The following is an 18,619-nucleotide window of genomic DNA, read 5'->3' on the forward strand; positions in this document are numbered from 1 at the left end:
CCCAGCCACTGTGACCGTGGTGAGAAGGGACAGGCAGCCAGCTGTGGGCGCTCCCCTGTCAGCAGAGATTCTGTAGCAAAGGGCTCGTGTGCCCCGAAGGTGAGGCAGGGTGTCTCGGCAACCTCCAGGCCCCACTCCGGCCACCTCCTCCAGGACCCCTGCCTGCCTAGTGCCAGGGATCGGGCCCTGCTGAGTCAGGCCTGGCTGCAGGAAAGGAGAAGTGGTGTTGGACAGCACGACATGCGGGAAAACCCCAGGGGAAGGGGCAGTGTGCTGCTACTGAGAACAGGGCCCGTGCAGGGCCAGGACCCGCCCCCGAATGGCAGTCTCAGCTCCAGCTGACGCCCAGCTGGCACGTCACCCATGACCTCTCACCCACCTGACAAGCAGGATCTGCCCGTCCCTGAGCACGCCCCCCGTGGCCCCACCTCCAAGCTGCTGCTCAGGCCGTTTCCTGCCCTGCATGGCCCTCTCCCCACCACCTCAGCCCGCGGAAGGCCACCTGCCCCCCTCAATGTAGCTCGATGCTCCCTGTCCTCCAGGGCAGCCTCCGAGGCGCCCCAGACAGAGCTGCGCCCCTCCCCCGACGCCTTCAGCCCTTGCTCCTCTAGACATGTGAACCCATCTCTGTTCCCTCTATGCCCATGGCAAGACTGGGGCGCCCTGGGCACGACCGATCCACCCCGACCTGGGCCCTTAGCCCAGGCAGGCTGACTTGGTGGATGAGGAGAGATCCCACAGCAGCTCTTGGCTGTGCAGGTGCCAACAGGGCATCACTCCACTCAAGAGAGAGACAGAGCCCCGGGGCCCAGAAGACGTGGGGCCACGTCCCCGCTCCGACACTCATCGGCCACGGAGCCTGAGTTTCCTGTCGGACCTGCCTCCAGGTTTCCTGGTAATTCCACAAAGGAGAGTCACTTCCACGTGCCACCCTGCGTCCTCACCCTGGCTGCTGCCAAAGGGTGCTCAGGCCCTGCAGACTGGGCTGGGCACCTGTGCCTCAGCCCCCCAACCCCAGATTGCCCTTCCCAACTTCCTGTCCACACCAGTCTCTGCCAAAGGAGCCAGGTCCCACCCTGGAGGCGGCAGGGCCACCGAGTAGGGCAGCCCGGGCGGCCCAGGCTGGCCGCGGGCTCCCCTGCGCCGGCACCCCAGCCAACCGCACACTCCCTTTGTCTACCTGCCTCCCTAGCTCCTCTTCCTCTTTCTCAACACCCCAGTCCTAGACCTGCCACCTCTACTGTGGGACTCCCCTCAAGCCTCAGGCTGGCCTGGGGCCTCCTTGGGGCTGCCCCAGCCTCGACACCTGCAACCGCTCAGCACGGCTGCCTCTGTCCATGTCTTGTCATTGAAGTGACCTCAGAGGACCACCAAGGCAGGCCTGCCCCCAAGCCCAGACCCTGGCGCGCAGGGCAGCCCAGCGCCGGCGTGGGGAGGGCCATCTCCTTCCCTGCCCTGCCCTTCCCATGGGGACAAACTTTCCCAGCTGCCCACTTCCTCATTCCCGCCTGGCCTCCTCAGGGACCCGGGCTTCGGGGCTATGCCTCTTGCTTCCTCTGTGGCTCCTTCTGTCTCCGTTCTGAGACCCACAGGCCGGGGGTCCCCTGCTCCTGCTCCACGTGCTTCTGCCCACATCACCGCCCAGAACGCCCTTCCCCAGGAGCGCCCTTGCTGGGATGCGGTGCCTGCTGTGAGCCCCCAGGGCCGATCCGCTCCAAGCTGGCGGCATGGCCAGCACAGAAGGAGCCTCGGTAAGCACATACAGACTGACAGCATGACCGCCACCTCCCCTCACCCTGATCCCTGGAGAAAGCCAGCAGTTCCCTCCAGGCGGCAGCAGCCAAGCAACCCGGAGTCTACGCTCACAACCGAGGCTCCACCCAGCACTTGGCTGCCTCCCCAGGCCAACAGCTCCCAGTTACTAGGCAACCACTGTGTGCCAAGAATTTTGCACAGAGCCTGTTTTTGTTTTATTTAATGAGCCACGTCCTCCAGGAAGTCCACCCCATTGCACCGTCCTCTGCGCTCCACCTGGCCCTCCTGGGCATTTGCAGGCCTACACTGGGCTTTCCCCCAGGCTACCCCAGCTGTCGAGGGCAGGAACTGGCAGAGGACAGCGTCACCCACAGCAGCACACCCTGCACCCCGCAGGTCCGTCCTTGTGCTGGCCCTGAGGGTTGCTCACAGACTGTCCCGGGCCCTCACCTGCCCAGCCCAGGGCTGCCCTGGCAGAAAGAGCAGGTGCAGGTATCCACTGAGCCCCATGGAATAATAAGCCAGGTATGCACACAGGCTCGGGTTCGAGACCTCTCCTCCCGTCCCTAGTAACCCAAGCACAGGGTTTCTGAGTTCATTGAGAACCGGCAGCCCCCAACCTCTGTGGGTACCCACAGTGCCACCACCCTGAGGACGGGGAGGCTCCGCAGCAACCTAGGGCCAGCCCTTGCAGGTCTTCCCAACACCCCAGGCAGGGGGAGGGAGGTGCTCAGAACCACCGTGCCCTTGAACTTGATGGTGAGATAAGGCAACCTGAGCCTCTGCAAGGGAATCCCCAGAGGGTGCAGGCAGCAGACCCAGGACAGATGTCAGCACCAGGCTCCCCAAAGGCAGAGACCCTGTAAGGGAACAGTCAGTGAGCAGAGTCTGGGAAGGGTCCAGAAAGCAGGCAGCGTGGGCTCCGGTGAGCCAGGGAGAGGGGCTGGAGGGGCAGATGGGGCCGTGAGGCCTGGAGAGCCTGGGGGTGGTGGTGGGGGGAGCAAGGAGAGGAAAGAAAGGGGCGGAGGGAAGTACAAGATGTGGGGAGCGTGCAAGAGACAGGAAATTCTGAGAGCAAAACAGAGAAGGGAGAGGAGAGCCCTGCAGACAAGCCAGCCTCCCGGAGCGGGCAGACAGCCGGGCAGGCGGGGCCTCCTGCCCACCCGGGCCCTCCAGGAGCCTCCCGCCCCCCGGCCTGGCCAGGGCCGCCCCTTGCTCACCCTCAGCTGCCCGCTGGGTCCTGGGCCCAAGGACTCCCGAGGCGGCGGCAGGTGGGCTCAGTGTGTGCGGGAAGGGGCGCGCCTGCCCGTGCACGTCCGTCCGCGTCAGCCTGGGCCCCTGGCCCAGGTGTATGGGAGGTGCTGAGCCCCAGGTGAGGCTCCGCACACACGATGCGTGTCTCCAAGCGTGTGTGTGTGTGTGTGTGTGTGTGTTGCAGCGTGCGACAACGGCCCTGTCCTCAAGCGTGAGAGAGTGAGTGTGTGTTTGTGTCCGTCTGCACCCAGCGCTGGTCTCCCTGGCTTCCTGCTCCCCGCCTCCCCGCCCCCTGCGGCCCGGGCCAACACACACTTCCTGAAAACGGCCTCCGAGGACAGCGGCCACCCACAATCCCCCGGGGCAACCCCGCCGGGGGCCGCACCCCCTGCCAAGCCGGCCTGGGACTAGCAGTCGTGCCTGCTGGTCTCCTGGGGCCCTGGCGGGTGGACGTCCAGGAAGCCCTGGCCCCGGCCTCGCCCCTTCCCCACCCCCACCACAAGGAGGCCCTGAGAGGCTTTGAAAGTGGCTCTGTGGAGGGAACAAGTTCTGCCCTGGCAACAAGTGACCATTCTGCAGGGAGACCAGGGATTGGCTGGGAGTCCAGCTAGCAGCTGCCTGCTCTGGACCACGCTTCCTGTCCCAGGGGGCATCTCCAGGAATGGAGGACGCTGAGGCCCAGAGCAAGCTAAGAGCGGCTCTATGTACTGACCCGGGAGCCTAGATCCAAGGCGCCATGTGGGACGCCTGCATCCTCTATCAGAGAGCCTGGGTTCCAGCCCTGACTCTACTCCCAGCTCATGTGCACTGTGGGAGGCGACAGGTGACATGACGGACGGTTCAAGTAGGCAAGGGCCCCTGCCGCCCACATGGGAGAGTGACAGTGACTTTCCAGCTCCTGGCCTTGGCCTGGCCCAGCCCTGCTGGGAGCATTTGAGGAGTCAATCAGCAAATGGAAGATCTCTCTCTCTCTCTCTCTCTCTGGCTCTCCTTGTCTGTTTGCCTTTCAAACAAATAGAATCAATGTTAAAAACAAAGTAACAGAAAAGAAACAAGCCCAGTGACTTTGGGCAGGTTTGTAAACATCTCTAGAACAATCTCGGCAAGTTCTCACTGCAGGCTTAAAAAATGGGAGGGGGTGCAGAGTCTGGGGGTGCAGCGGGGCCCCAGGCCAGGCAGGAGGGACCTACCCTTGCTGTTTTCTGATTTGTAGCCTCAGCGCCCATCACAGCCTCATTCTTCCCTCCGGCCTCCTTGGAAGGCCTCTCCCTTCCCAGCATATGGTGGCGGGGAGAAGGGATTGGGGGCACAGTGTATACTGAGTCGCACACACACAAGCTTGGCACCTGCAGTATACACATTCACACTAGCACTTGTCACCCACCACCGAGGGACAAGGGACGGATGCTGGGGACTGAGCAGTAAACAAACCCGGAGAAGATCCACGTCCCAGGGGAGCTGAAGTCCTGGTGGGCGGGCTTGCTCTCCCGGCAGCTCAGGCACGCATGTGCACACACTGGCTCATGCCCAACAGTGCACAAACAACACACACACACACACCAACTCGCCGTGCAGCACGACAGGCACACAGACCCCGACGAGCTCACACACACCACTCCAGGTCACCGCCGAAACTGCGCAGTCCCCACACGCCCGCACATGCAAGGATGGCGCAGGCCGCTCCCAGAGCCGGCACAAACCCACGCACGTACCCCTCCCTGGGGGAGTGCACACACAAAGTGGCCTGGGCCTGCCTCTTGGGGAGGCAAGACCCTGAGAATAATGCTCAAACGAACTCCGGGCCCCACCGGGAGCCTGGGGAGAGGTCAGAGCCAGGCAGGGATAGACACGGTCGTCATGGGAGCTCATGCCACATGGTGAGTGGGCTCCCTGCTCAGTGGGGGAAGGGGGCAGGACTCCTGAAAGGGGGACAGAATGGCCTCCCACCAAGTACCCCAGGGCCGCAGGAAGGGGCCAGGAAGCCAGTAAGGCCTCCTGCCTTGGCCTGTTGCGCATGCGCTAAGCTCTTGTCTGCTTCAAGATTTCCCTGCGGAGCTGTCGAGACTCCCTCTGTCCTGAGAGCCAAGGACTTCAGATTCCGGGGAGTCAGGCCTGGTGGTCACTCTTCACCCAGCCCGTGCCCCAAGGAGTGGCCGCAGGTGGTGGGGAACGACTGTCTACGAATTCCCTCTGTGCACAAGGGACTTGGGGACCTCACGGTACAAGCAGCTGCACCCCTGGCCACGGGCCCAGCCTCCCCCAAAGGCCGGCTAAGCGGCAGAGTCCAGGCTGAGGCTCTGGGGGTGGGGCCCCAGGGTGTGGACAGGACTCACCCTACCCAGCAAACCTCCCGAACTCACAAGCCAGTGCCAGGAGGGCCCCAGAGGCCCCGGAGACCATGGGGCCGGGGTGGGGGACACTGGACAGGGAAGTGGTCTGGAGAGCAGCTCCTCCCTGGGCTCCCGCAGCTGGCTGGGCCAGACCACGGTCCTGCCTCCTAAACAGCAATCCAGGCCCCCATTCTCCCACTGGAGGTTTTCCCTCCTAAGCCTGTGTGAGCTCCTCATGTCAGTGCCCTGCTCCCTCCCCTTGCTCACCCACCAACTTGCCCCCAGAGGCAGGCAGGCAGTCTCTCCCCTACTCACAGCTGGGGTTCAGGGACAGTACTCCTGCACACAAGAGAATGGCCACTAGAGGGCGCAGTGGCACAAAAAACCTCCAACCTAGGCTGCAAACCAGGCTTGGGGGTGGGGGCCAGGCAACCCTAGCTCCCGTCCCCAGTTGTGTGAGCTAGAGGAGGCACCGCCACTTTCTGAGTTCCGACCAGTCAAACCTCACAACAGCACAGCCCTGGCTTGGTCTTCAAGCTCCTCTCTGGGTGGGGAGAAATCTCCCAGACCTGCCCCGCAGGACCCCCACCCACGCACACAGTGTGTTAGGCACAGATACAGATACAGCCCTGTCCCCTCCTGCCTCAGAGTCTCACTTTCCCTGCTTGGAACCTGGACACAAATCCCCCAGGTTTGCTGTAGGCACGACCAAGATGGCATAGGCAAAATGCCCCATATAAGGTCCAGCAGGTAGGGGAGCCGTGGCCTCTGCACAGCCTTCCTCCTCCAAGAAGCTGCCCCGGACTTCACCCAAGGGCTCCGGCAAATGTCCACGGCCCCCTGGACACACACTCCTCCCGCTGGGCACCCCTGCGCAGGGCAGAAGAGAGGGCCCGTGTGAAGGAGGTCAAAACGCAGTGTCCACCGACGGGGAAGAAACTCAAGGACACCAGGGCCACCAGCAGCTGAGAAATGTCCTAGGAACTGGTGACAGGGTGTGACAGGAGCCCAAGCCCTGGGAGCTGGGCAGTGCTGCTCCCTCTCCCACCCCCACCACTACCCCAAGCTCCCGCCGTCCGGTGGTCCCGGGGTCAGGGGTAGCACCAGCTGTCTACCCAGCCACCCAGGACGGACATGGGGGGCTCTGCCACACAGTCCAGGTCCTGTCCTTTCTAGGGCCCACGTCTGGATCCCTTTGGCCTACGCCCCCTCGTCCCCCACATCTAGTGAGCACAGCCTGAGGGCTCCTCCCCACCAGCCTCAGACATCATCCGCACTTGCTGCAAACCCCACTGGTTCCCCGTTGGGCCCATACAGCACGTCACGCCAGGTCACACTGGCACCATCCCCGATGCCCGGGCCAGTGCCTCTGCTCCTCCCCCTGGGAGTCTCTTACCCCAGGGCCGAAGGCCACGATCCCCCATCCACCCCCGGGGATCCCGCCAGCCCAGGGACATCACTCACCTCACCAGCAGGCGGGGCGGGCCCGTGCGTGGGGGCACGGGTGGAACGCTGGGCTCCACAAGATGCCGCTTGGCAGGCAGCGGGGGCGGCAGGGGGTCCGGGGCGGAGAAGCAGGCAGGCGGCTGGCAGCTCCTGCGGGGCGGGATGGGAGGCACCGCAGGCTGCCCCGCACCCTCTCCAGCCGCAGGCAGCGGCTCGGGTGGAGCAGCAGGTGCAGGTGGCGAGCGGAAGATGTGGCGCTTCATGGGCACAGGCCGTGGGGTGGGGCAGGGGCTGGGGGCCGGGGGCGCGTGGGCACGGAGCAGGCCCGCCAGGATGCGGCGGCGGTGGCCAGGGAGGAGCATGCCCATGTCCACCAGGCGGGCGTCGCTGAGGCCTTGGCACTCGGTGGCCCACACCAGCCCGTGCTGCTCGAAGAGCCCCGTGTACTGCTCCAGGTGCAGCGCCCGCAGCCACTCGGCCACCGACAGCGCGGCGTCCCCGGCCTCTGCCATGGCTCCCGCCAGCAGAGGCCCAGCCGGCAGGGCTCTGTCCACGCCTGGAAGACACAGATGGGCACGGGTCAGAGGCGTGGCTGCCCAGGAGTGGGCCCCAGATCAGCCTCCCTCTGTGGCTCTCCCATGCCGTGGGCTGAAGCTCTGCCCTGGAGCCCCCTCCCCCACCGGGGCCAGGCAAAGGCAGGCACTGCTGGGTCTTCCGACTCCCCAGTTCTCCCTGTGCCTCACCTCCTCCACAGCCCCCCTCGGACCCTCTGAGGCCTGCAGGGCAGGCACCGCCCCCACCCCCATACACAGCCTCAGCCACCGCTGCAAGACGATGGTGTGACCGCGGCTGTGTCTGGCCCCGCGGGCTCCAGCATGAGCCATGTCCCCAGCAGAGGGTCAGGCCCAGGCTGGGGTCCAAGCCTTGCCTCACCCCCCTCCATGTCCCTGGAAGAAATAGAGGTCAACCCGGCCTCAGCCTCACTCTGGCCCTGTGAGGGACTCCTCCCACCACCAAGGAGGGAAAGTCATTCATTCATTCATTCATTCATTCATTCCAAATAGCCTTGGAGCTCAGACTCCACCCCGGTGCTCAGAGCTCCTGGGGTGGTGGGCATGGACAGAGGACGTGATTGACAGGAGACAGAATGCTACCTGGTCATCCCCACAGCCCCTAGACAGAGGAGACACAGCTCAGTCCCCAGCTGATCTAAACGACGCTCTCACCAAAACAGAAATTGACTGACGAACATCTTGCTTAATGGAAAAACAGAAAATTTCCCATTAAAGTTTGTAATATCTTATTATTATTATTCACATTGCTCTGAAGGTTCTGGAGCACAATAAGCAAGAGGCACAGGGAGGGAACAGGGAGAGGGAGGAGTGAGGAGGAAGGAGGGAGGAGGAGGAGGGAGAGGGGAGTGGGAAGAGGGAGGAGGGAGGAGGAGGAGGAGGGAGGAGGAAGGCTCAGCCAGTGCCAGCTGCCTAGAATGTGACTCCTGAGCTGGCAAGTCCCAGCTGGTGGCCTCGGCCATCACCATCAACACGGGGACTCAGCAGGGGGCAGATTTGAGATCCACCCAACAGAAACGGACATTGGTAAGTGACAGCCAGGCATCGCAAAACGGAAGGCACCAAGAAGTCACTGCCTAAGGAAGAAACCAAATCCCCAAGACGAAAACTTCAGGCTGCCATCGAGGGGCTAAAAGATCTGGTCCAACAAGAAAGTCCCCAGCGGAAGACGCCACAAAGACCCTGCTTCTCTCCAGGCCATCTGTGAGAGCACACGACCCTATCAAACACACTCACCACATACATACACACACATGCACACACCACATACACACACATGCATATACATATGTACACGCCACATACATGCACACACCACACCCACATACACACCACATACACACATGCACACACCACATACATACACACATGCACACACCACACCCACATACATACACACATATACCACACACCACATATATGCACATACCCACATATACACACCACACATGCACACACCACACACATATAAATATACCACATACATACACACATACCGCATACACACATATGCACATGTACCACATACTACATGCATACACATATACACATACCACACATACACACCAGACACACACATACACCATATATATACACACCACATACACACACATACACACATACCACATACATACACACATACATACACATCTATACCACACACATGCGCACACCACATACATACACATGCACATACAACACACAGCACACATACACACACCACACACATACACCAAACACACATGCACATACACCAAACACACATGCACACACCAATACATACATGCATGCACACACCCACATACATACACACACCATGTACATACACATACACACCACACATGCCACATACACATATGCACCACACACATACACACATACCACACACAGCACACACACACACACCACACACATACACCAAACACACATGCACACACCAATACATACATATACCGAATACATACACATACCACGTACATACACATATACACCACACATGCCACATACACATATGCACCACCCACATACATACACACACATACCACACCACAAAAATGTACACCAGACATACATCACAAATATACACACACAGCACATACATGACACATACACACCACACACATACCACACACATATATACACATACACATACATGCATACCACACATACACACATATGCACACATGTACCCACCCACATCCACATACATCCACACCACACACACATATGCACACCTACACACCCACATACACTCACACACAAAAATACTCCCCCACACCCATACATACCCACAAGCAGACACCCACACCACACCCACACCCACACCACACATACACCCACATACACACAGACACATACACACCCCAACACACACACCTACACAACCATATATATACACAAGAAAACCCACACACATATACATACACAGACATACACATGTGACACACACCCATCCCACACGTATACATACCACACACCATGTGCCCACCATACACATACACACACACATACCCACATACATGCATGTGCACACACATACATACCCCCTACACACACCTACAATCACATATACACAAAAATATCCCCCACATACACACCCACAGAGATACCCACATCACACACACATCCACATACATGCACACACAGATACACACACACCACACATACAAAGCCACACACACACAGATACCCATACACATCCACAAACACCCTCACCACACACATACACACACAGGCATCCATACACGCACACGTGCACACATACACATACAAGGTGATTTTCTGGCAGCTAGACAAGCTGACTTCAAACTTCGCGAGGAACGTTCAACAGGCAGGAGGAGCTGGAAAAGTCCTGGAAGCGGGGAGAGGAAGGGAAACGTGTAGAATCGGCTCCGGCAACACACGCAGACCCAGTCAGAACAGCCAGACAGTGATCAGAAACAGTCCTGATACCTCGAACCGCGTGGGGTACCCCCGCGTGAGCAAACAGAACAGAAAGTTCAATACTGGACTCAAAGACGTGTGCAACTGCAGAAAACAGGGCAGCGTCTCCAGGGCTGGGGAGAGCAGGGTCCTGATGCCGTCAGCGCTGCTGTGGGGTGAGCTAGGAACACCCGAGGCAGACCCCACCTCCCACTTCACAAACTCCAGCACAAAAACTAAAACTTTGGAAAAAATCACCCTAGGGAAGCCAAAGCCTTTTGGGAGCACTGCAAACCCAGAAGACCAGAACTCTTAGCCACAGCCGTATGCCACGTAGCAACCTTTCACACAACAGCCTACCTCCCCGTGGGACAGCGGCCCCGTCAGCCTACAAAGGAGATGAAAAAGTCCCTCGGCTGAGGGTACACCTGCACTGCCGCTCACAGCCGGCACAGGGCACCGGCTGACGCAAACACCGCACAGTGCTACGCGTCTGATCGCGACTTTGGAGTGGGCTTCTACTTACTGAAAAGAGCTCAGTGCAGGGAGCGTGCCGTGTGGTGCTGGCAGTACGTGCGTCAGGAGGCTGCCCTGTGCCACCTGGGACTGGGCAAGTGCTCCTCCGTGAAGCCACGCCTGCTTGTATATAAAATCCTGCACGGTACCATGAGCCCAGGGGACACCTCACAGCCCCGGATCCCGGGGGGCCCACTTTCCTACCTGTTGGAAAGCACCTCAAATTAAGAAACAGATCAGCAACCCAACAGAAAGGGAGTGAAGCAGAGGACCAGGGAAATTCACAGGAAGGGACATTCACACAGGGCCCCTAAGCCTCCCACCAGAACACAGCAGGTGGAAAACAGCGAAACTCCACCTTCCACCTTCAGACCAGCAAAGCCTTCCACCATCAGACTGGCAACGAGAAACACCGAGACGCACAGCACCGGTAACTGACTCTGCCTTTCCCTGCCGACGGTGGGTGGGGAGGATGGGGGGGCCCTTAGGGAGGGGAACACCCCCACCAGGAAAACCCCAAGTGCCACCAGGGGCACACGTGTGACATGAGGGATTACTGTATAAAAAGGCTATTGGCTGCAGTCCCGTGTGTAATAGCAGAAGGCTGGAAATAACCCAAATGTCCCTCCGTGGGAGAATGTTTAACTAAATTACGGGCTACATATGCAATAGAATATTTGCACAACATGGAAAAAGAGGAAGCGCCTTGCATACCTCCCCCAGACACGCGCACACTGTCGCGTTGGCACACGCGCAGCAGGATCACACAGCACCCAAAACGGTCATGGGACAGGAGAGTAAGAGACAAATTTAGGGGCTGCATTTGTGATGCAATGGGTGAAGTCATTCTGGGATACCCAGGGTGCCTGGGATGGAGCCCTGGCTGCTCCGCTTCCAATCCAGCTCCCTGCTAACGGCCTGGGAAAGCAGCAGAAGATGGTCCAAGTGTTTGGGCCCCTGCACCCACGTGGGAGACTTAGATGGAGCTCCTGGCTCCTGGCTTTGGCCTGGCCCAGCTCCAGCTGTTGCAGCCATCATGGGGGTGACCCAGCAGGAAGTTTATCTCAGAGCAAAAACTGCACAGTCCATGCAGAGTTCCCACACATCGCACGTGCTCCGTGAGCTTTGTGAAGATGTCACATGACACTCTGCCCCTGGGGGAAGAGCGAAGGGACAGTGCCTGCGGGGTCCCTGGAAAGGCATCCAGGAGGCAGGCGACAATGCTAGGTCCCCGTTTCTCCCGAGGCAGGAAACGGGGTTGAGGGGCGGGGGGAGGGGAGAGGCACACCCGGAGCGCAGGGGGCCTGAGACTTCACGGCACGGACGTCCTCTCAACGCAGGCCCGCGTGCACACGCTGCCCCAGCCCTTCTCTGCATCCTGGAAGGAGCCCGGAGCCGGACCCCAGTTTCCCGGGAAACCCACCTCTGTGGGGAAGAAAACTGTTCACTGCGTATCCTTCTCTGTCACCTAGTTCTGAACCACTGGCCCTTAATAACAACAACAACAACAATAATAATAAAAAGGTGCTGTGAGGAGGGGCTGGTACTGTGGCACAGTGGGCTAAGTGGCCACTTGCAACGCCAAAATCCCACATCAGAGACCCGGCTGCTCCACGCCGATCCAGCTCTTTGCTGTGGCCTGGGAAAGCAGAAGACGGCCCAGGTCCTTGGGCCCCTGCACCTGCGTGGGAGAGCAGGGTAGAGTTCCAGGTTCCTGGCTTTGTTCTGGCCTGGCCCTGGCTGTTACAGCCACTTGGAAGAAACCAGCAGATGGAAGATTCCTTTCTCTCCCTCTCTTGCTCTACCTTTCAAATTAATGTTATTATTATTTTTTTTTTTAAAAAGGGAGATGACGTGAGGCACCCAAAGGAAGACACAAACAAAACTGCGAGCAGTGCCCTCGGACAGGGTGGCTCCCTACAGCCCAGGGTGAAGTCGCAGCTTCAACGCAATCCCAGCTAAAATTACCAAGCGGGATTGTTTAGACAGGCAGATTCTAAAGCTCATACAAAACGGGACTAAAGATCTCCTGTGGGGCAGCCATGTAGCAGAGGGGCACACCGCAGCCCATGGTGGAGAGCCTGGGTCTGGGTCTGGGTCACAGCCCCAGTGCCGATTCCAGCCCCAAGTGGTGACAACTCAAGTGCTGAGTTCCCAGTTCCAGAGTAAGCCTCGTCCATGCCCACTGCCGTGGGGACTTCAGAAGTGAGCCGGCAGATGCGCGATCTCTGGCTTTGTGTGTCTGTCTCTCTCTCTCTCTGCCTTGCAGGTAAGCTAAAAATTGTAAATAAAATAATAAAAATGTATTGTTGGGGCTGGCATTGTGACACAGTGGGTTAAACCACCACCTGCAACAGCAACATCCCTTATCAGAGTGCTGGTCAGGGGTTCAAGTCCTGGCTGTTCCACTTCTGGTCCAGCTCCTGCTAATGTGCCCAGGAAGGCAGCAGATGATGGCCCAAGTGCTTGGGCCCCGCACGCATGTGGGAGACCTGGATGGAGTTCTTGGCTCCTGGCTTCAGACTGGCCCAGCCCCGACTGTCACAGCTATTTGAGGAGTGAACCAGCAGATGGAAGATCTCCTCGCCACTTCCTCTCTCTCTGTAACTCTGCCTTTGAAATAAAGTAGGAAAGCAAAGTGCAGACAGTATTATGTAAACATCTGGGTTACAGAGAAAAACAAACTGGTCATCTACACACACACACACACACAAACACACACCATACACACACCCCCCACATACAGCACATGCCCCCCCATAAACACACACACCACACACACATACATGCCACATGACACACATGCATGCCACACATATACACAACACACACCCCATATACAGCACATATCCCCCACATACACGCACCACACGCACATGCATGCCACACACATATACACAACACACACATACACGCCATTGAATACTCAGAGACCAAGACCTGCCTACAGGGAGGACTAGCAGCAGGGAAGAGAGAGAGAGACCCCCTTTACTACACCTGTCTGTAGCTTTGGATTTTGTACCATTTTCCAAAAAGTGAATACAATTTGAATGAGAAGGTGATCGTCACAAACAGAGCCTGGGAAACTGACCAGGGACGGGGGTCACCAGAGCAGACCCCGCCCCACCCCAAACGCAGCCTGCAGGTCCTGCCCTCCCGGCCCTCCTGAGCCCAGGGCCAGGTGCCCAGCGAGCTCCCGGGGTGGCGGCCTCTGCTGCTCAAACTCAGGACCAGCAGAGCCGCCACCAGGGATGCCTGACAGCCCCTACTGTGTGCTGGGTTCGAGTCTCAGCTCTGCTTTCCAGCTCAGCTCCCTGCTAACATGCACCCCGGGCGCTCACGTACTTGGGTCCCTAACACCCATGTGGGAGACCCAGATGGAGTTCTGGACTCCTGGCTTCAACACAGCCCAGCCCTGGCTGTGGGGCACACTTGAGGAGTGAACTAGTGGATGGCACATTTCTGTCTTTCAAATAAAATAATTAATTTTTTTTTAAAAAAAAGAAACCTCAGGGGCCAGCCTTGGCCTGACACCCCCAACTCAGGCCCACCCTTCCCACCCCCAACTCACCAGCCGGGCTGCCCAGGTCCTCCCGGGGGCAGCAGCTACTCCGAGGGGCTCCTCATCGCGGCCTGGGCTCGAGGCTGCAAGGACAGGGGTGGGGGAGAAAGCGTGTGAGGCAGGGCAGCCGGTGGCAGCAGCGAGGCCAGCGGAGGCGGAAGGAGAGGGAAGGGTTCCCAGAGGCCAGGCAAGGGGGCCCAAGGGGAGGAGGCGGCCGGCAGAGCTGCCCCTGGGTGGGGGCCGCCCAGGTGGGAAAGGGAGTCAGGACGTCCCTCTCTCTGGGGACCCCTGTGTTGGGCAGCAGCAGTGGGGACAGACGCAGACCCTGGGTGGCCTGTCAGGGACAGCCCTCTCCACGATGCCTGAGGGCCACCATGAGTGGGCTGAGCGAAAAGGAGATCCCAGGGCCCCACCGCCAAGTGCCGGGGGAGGTTGAGGTCCTGCCCTGCGGCTCAGAGGCGCCCCTCACCCCTCACCCCATCTGGAGGCAGGCAGGTGCCAAGGACAGGTGCCCCCCTCCCCTCCATCCCCCCACGCCCACCTGCAGCAGTCAGGTCATGGGCCGCTGGGGCGGGGTTAGCACAGCACCAGCAGTGCTCTGCACTAGCTCCCTAACTGCCTTCAATGGCCAGTGCTCGGGAGAGGGCTGAGTTTTCGAATTGAGCTTTAAGTAGCCAGCGCCTCCAGTCCAAGCACGGACAAAAACAGCGGAGCCGCCCAGGTGCTGAGTGCTGGAGAGCGGGTTCTTCCCACACGCCAGCATCTGAGCTACAGAGAGGCAGAGGCAGAGAGAGAGAATCTCCCATTCACTCCCCAAATGGCTGCAATGCCCAGGACTGGGCCAGGCCAAAGCCAAGAGCCAGGAGCCAGGAGCCTCCTCTGGGTCTCCCATGTGGGTGCAGGGGCCCAAGCACTTGGACCATCTTCCACTGCTGTCCCAGGTGCATTAGCAGGGGGCTGGATTGTGAGTGGAGCAGCCGGGATGCCAGCCAGTGCCCATGTGGGACTCCGGTGCTGCAGGAGGTGGCTTTACCTGCTATGCCACAGCGCCGGCCCCTGGTGATCCTTATTTTAAGGTGAAGAAATCAGGCCCAGGGAAGTTAGGTCACTTGCCCGAAGCCACACAGCTAGGAAGGGCAGCCTGAGGCTAGGGTAGCCCTGCACTGCGCAACACAGCGGCCAGCAGCCACACATGGCTCCTTCGGACACCTGGAACTGGACCCCCAAAGGAGGTGGGCTGGGTCTAAACACTGGATTTCTAGGATATGACCGAAAACCAATGTATCATGTCCCAAGGATACCTCCTACTGACTAATGTCACGAAATGATATTCTTACAGATAACGGTATCCAATACATTGAAATAACTCCTCTGGTTTCCTTCTAATGTGGCTACTACGACAGCTGAGCCGCACGCCTGGGTCGCCCCTGACTCCTACCACACAGGGCAGCCTCGCTCACGGGGCTCGACGCCTCTCGAGGAGCAGCAAACAGCAGCGAGCACCTGTTGTGACCAGGCAGTGAGGGAGGCCCGGCCGCCCCACTGGGCGCCCAGGGCTGGGCCCCTCGCTGAGCACTCGGCCTCTCTCAAGTTCCTATTCCCGCACGAGAGGCCGCTGGCTGCAGTGGTCAGACAACGGGACAGGGGACTTGCGACACCGACAGCCCTCAGAGACGGCTCTACTCAGAGCACTGGAAGCAAGAGCCAGACCTCAGACACCACCGGCCAGCAAAAACAGCCTGGGGCGGGGGGACCTTCCACAGGCCTGCATCACGGTAGGCTTCCTGGAGGAGGCAGCTCCCTGAAAAAAGACATCCTTCTGAGATAAAGAATGAATTGGCTATGATCTTCTACATACTCATGATGGAATTTTTGCATTAATTTGATTTTTAATGGCAGGAACATATCATGCATGGACCTTGGTCAGCAAACGCGCTGGCGCCCCTTGAATTCGGCACCCAGGGCAAGTGCCTCACTTTCTCTGCCCTAAGCCCAGGCCTGCCTTGAGGCCGAGCCCTACAGCTGCTGACCCATCGCCGAGGCCTCGCCCAGGGAGGCAGGGCGGCTGAGGGCCTGTCATCCGGTTGCAACAGCACGGCCGCAGGCCGGGGTTTCCCCTCCACCCCACCGAGGGCCCGGGGCAGCTTCCACAGCCCACTGCCCCGGCCTCTGCCTTCCAGCATCTCCCAGCTGTGCCAGCCACAGCCCGTCCGCAGTTCCCTGCGCCCTCAAGTCCCCCGACCGTCGTCAGCCTGCCCAGCCCTGATGCTCACGGATGAAGAAGTGCGCGCCCACAGTGAGGAAGTGACTCGGCAAGGCGCTCGGTGTCACGCCCCCAAGCCCCAGCTGGCCCGTACGAGACTCCTAGCCACTTCTCACCCCAGGCACCAGGCTGCCCACGGGGAGCCCCCACGCTTGTCTGCTGACAGTGAGTGCACAAACCACTCCCTCCCATCTTCAGTTCCTGGCTCCAGGCCACCTCCTCCAGAAAGTCCTCCCTAACTTCCCCCTCAGACTCGCAGCTCTCTGAGGCTGAGCTTCAGCAGGGCTTCTGCTCTTTCTCTGGCTGCTTCATCCGTTGGGGTCCACCTCCACCCAACCCCCTAGGGGCCTGGAGTATCCTGCTCCATCCCACCCGCCCCCTCCCATGGTGCAGTCCAGGGGAGTTCAGTTCCAGTCCAGAGGTAAGCCAGTGTCGTCCGGAGTCTCGCCCCTTGCCCACCGCTTCTTCCTCGGCCTGGCTTGAGTCTTTCCCACCGGCCAAAGCCGCCTCCTTTGCCCTCTGGCCATTTAGCCCCAGGGCAGACCTTGCCTTCCTCCCTTCTCCTCCCCACCCCCCCAGCATCCTCCTCCTGACCTCACCACCCGCCCCCGCCCAGGGATGCACGCTCTGCCACGAGCCAAGGACAGGTGCTGCACCCAGCTTCCTCTCCCACCAAGTGCGGGCACGCGCCCGGCCCCACCATGCTCCCACCTGCACTTCACCCATCCTCACAGCCACCCCCTCGCCTGGGAGCCTGACCCCATCTCATGGAGGTCGCATGAGGTGCAGACCTGGTGCCCACCGGGACCCCCAGAGGATGGGACCGCCACCACCCATGGGGAGGAGGGAGGAGGCCACGCCAGGCTGCGAGAGCGAGGAAGGACTGGCTGACCCAGAGGACACTGCAGAGGCCTGGGGCCGCCCCTACCCGCCGTCACTGCACAGCTTGCAGCCCCTGGTGCCTCCCTGGGCCCCCTCCCCATCCGATTGCCACGATTGCCACGAGTGAGTCAGCCCAGCCCAGGCCAGCCTCCCCGTCCTACTCCTTCCTTCCACAGGCAGCTGGGGAGCCCTGCGGCTGGGCTGCCTCCCAGATGGCGCCCAGCTCCCTGTGCGCAGCCCGGCAGAGACCCAGCCCCGATGGGCGCAGCCTGCTCACCCTCTGTGGGCAGACAGGCTGGGCAGGGACCCCGCATCCAGACCTCAGGAAACCCCTCAGCGCTCCCCACACGGGAACAAGGAACCTGTTGGGACACAGCCACCCTGACCACAAATGCACACCTCACCCGCCCCCAGGGGCACAGCCTCCAGGGACCACCCTCCACCCCAGCAGGCACCCCGCAGAGCATGCGGCTCTGGCCAGCGGGTCACTGTGCGCGCTGCCCAGAGCGCCAGGAGCCCCCCTACCCTACCCCACCCCCACCTCACCTGGGACAGCCGCAGGGCCACCCTACACCGGCCTCCAGGGCGCTCAGGACCCCGCTCACTCAGGCAAGAAGCCCTGGAGACACACTTCCCGTCTCTATGAGGAACTAGGTGGGGGCTGGGTTCGCAGCGCAGAGGGTGCAGAAGTGGCCCCCGCCCCGGGGACAGGCCGGCTCCCTGCACCCCGGACTCCTAAGCCAAGGAGGCTGCTTCCAGGTGCCCCACGGCAATCCCAGGAAGGCATCTGGGGTCTCCTGCCACCCCCACCTCTGCCTCATCCCCCCACCCCCATTGGCACAGCCTATCTTCTGTGGTCCCAGGGCTCTGGGTGAAGAAAGGGCTGCCTCAGGTACCTAGGGGGCTGCTGGGGGGCTGGCGGAGAGTCCCCGGGCTCCAGGCCTGAGTCCCTTCCCCACGCAGGAAGCAAAGCAGGTGTGGGTTCCAGTCCTGGCTCCAGCTCATCACCCAGAGCTCCAGACAAGCCATGCAGGGCTGTGCGTGCCCGTGTCGCAGAGCCGGCACCCAGACCACTGTGACACTCACACATGTCCGAGGAGCAGACCCGCTCGCCCTC

General features: G+C 60.3%; 1 protein-coding gene across 4 annotated transcripts in view; it reads right to left on the reverse strand.

Moving 5' to 3' along the window:
- Positions 1-18,619, reverse strand: part of ARAP1 (ArfGAP with RhoGAP domain, ankyrin repeat and PH domain 1) — a 54,894-nt gene that overhangs the window by 26,275 nt on the left and 10,000 nt on the right. For 2 of the 4 annotated variants that reach the window (XM_051851140.2, XM_051851128.2), the window contains exons 2-3: positions 14,367-14,440; positions 6,804-7,341 (exon numbers count right to left, since the gene is read on the reverse strand). In XM_051851140.2, the coding sequence (XP_051707100.2) occupies positions 6,804-7,297 (494 nt within the window). In that variant the 5' untranslated portion in view covers positions 7,298-7,341; positions 14,367-14,440. Of the gene's footprint in view, positions 1-2,975; positions 3,307-6,803; positions 7,342-14,366; positions 14,441-18,619 lie in introns of those variants that run through there. The other 2 variants (XM_070074954.1, XM_070074955.1) reach the window with 2 other exon arrangements.

The sequence above is a fragment of the Oryctolagus cuniculus genome, chromosome 1, assembly GCF_964237555.1.
Source record: "Oryctolagus cuniculus chromosome 1, mOryCun1.1, whole genome shotgun sequence".
Taxonomy (NCBI): domain Eukaryota; kingdom Metazoa; phylum Chordata; class Mammalia; order Lagomorpha; family Leporidae; genus Oryctolagus; species Oryctolagus cuniculus.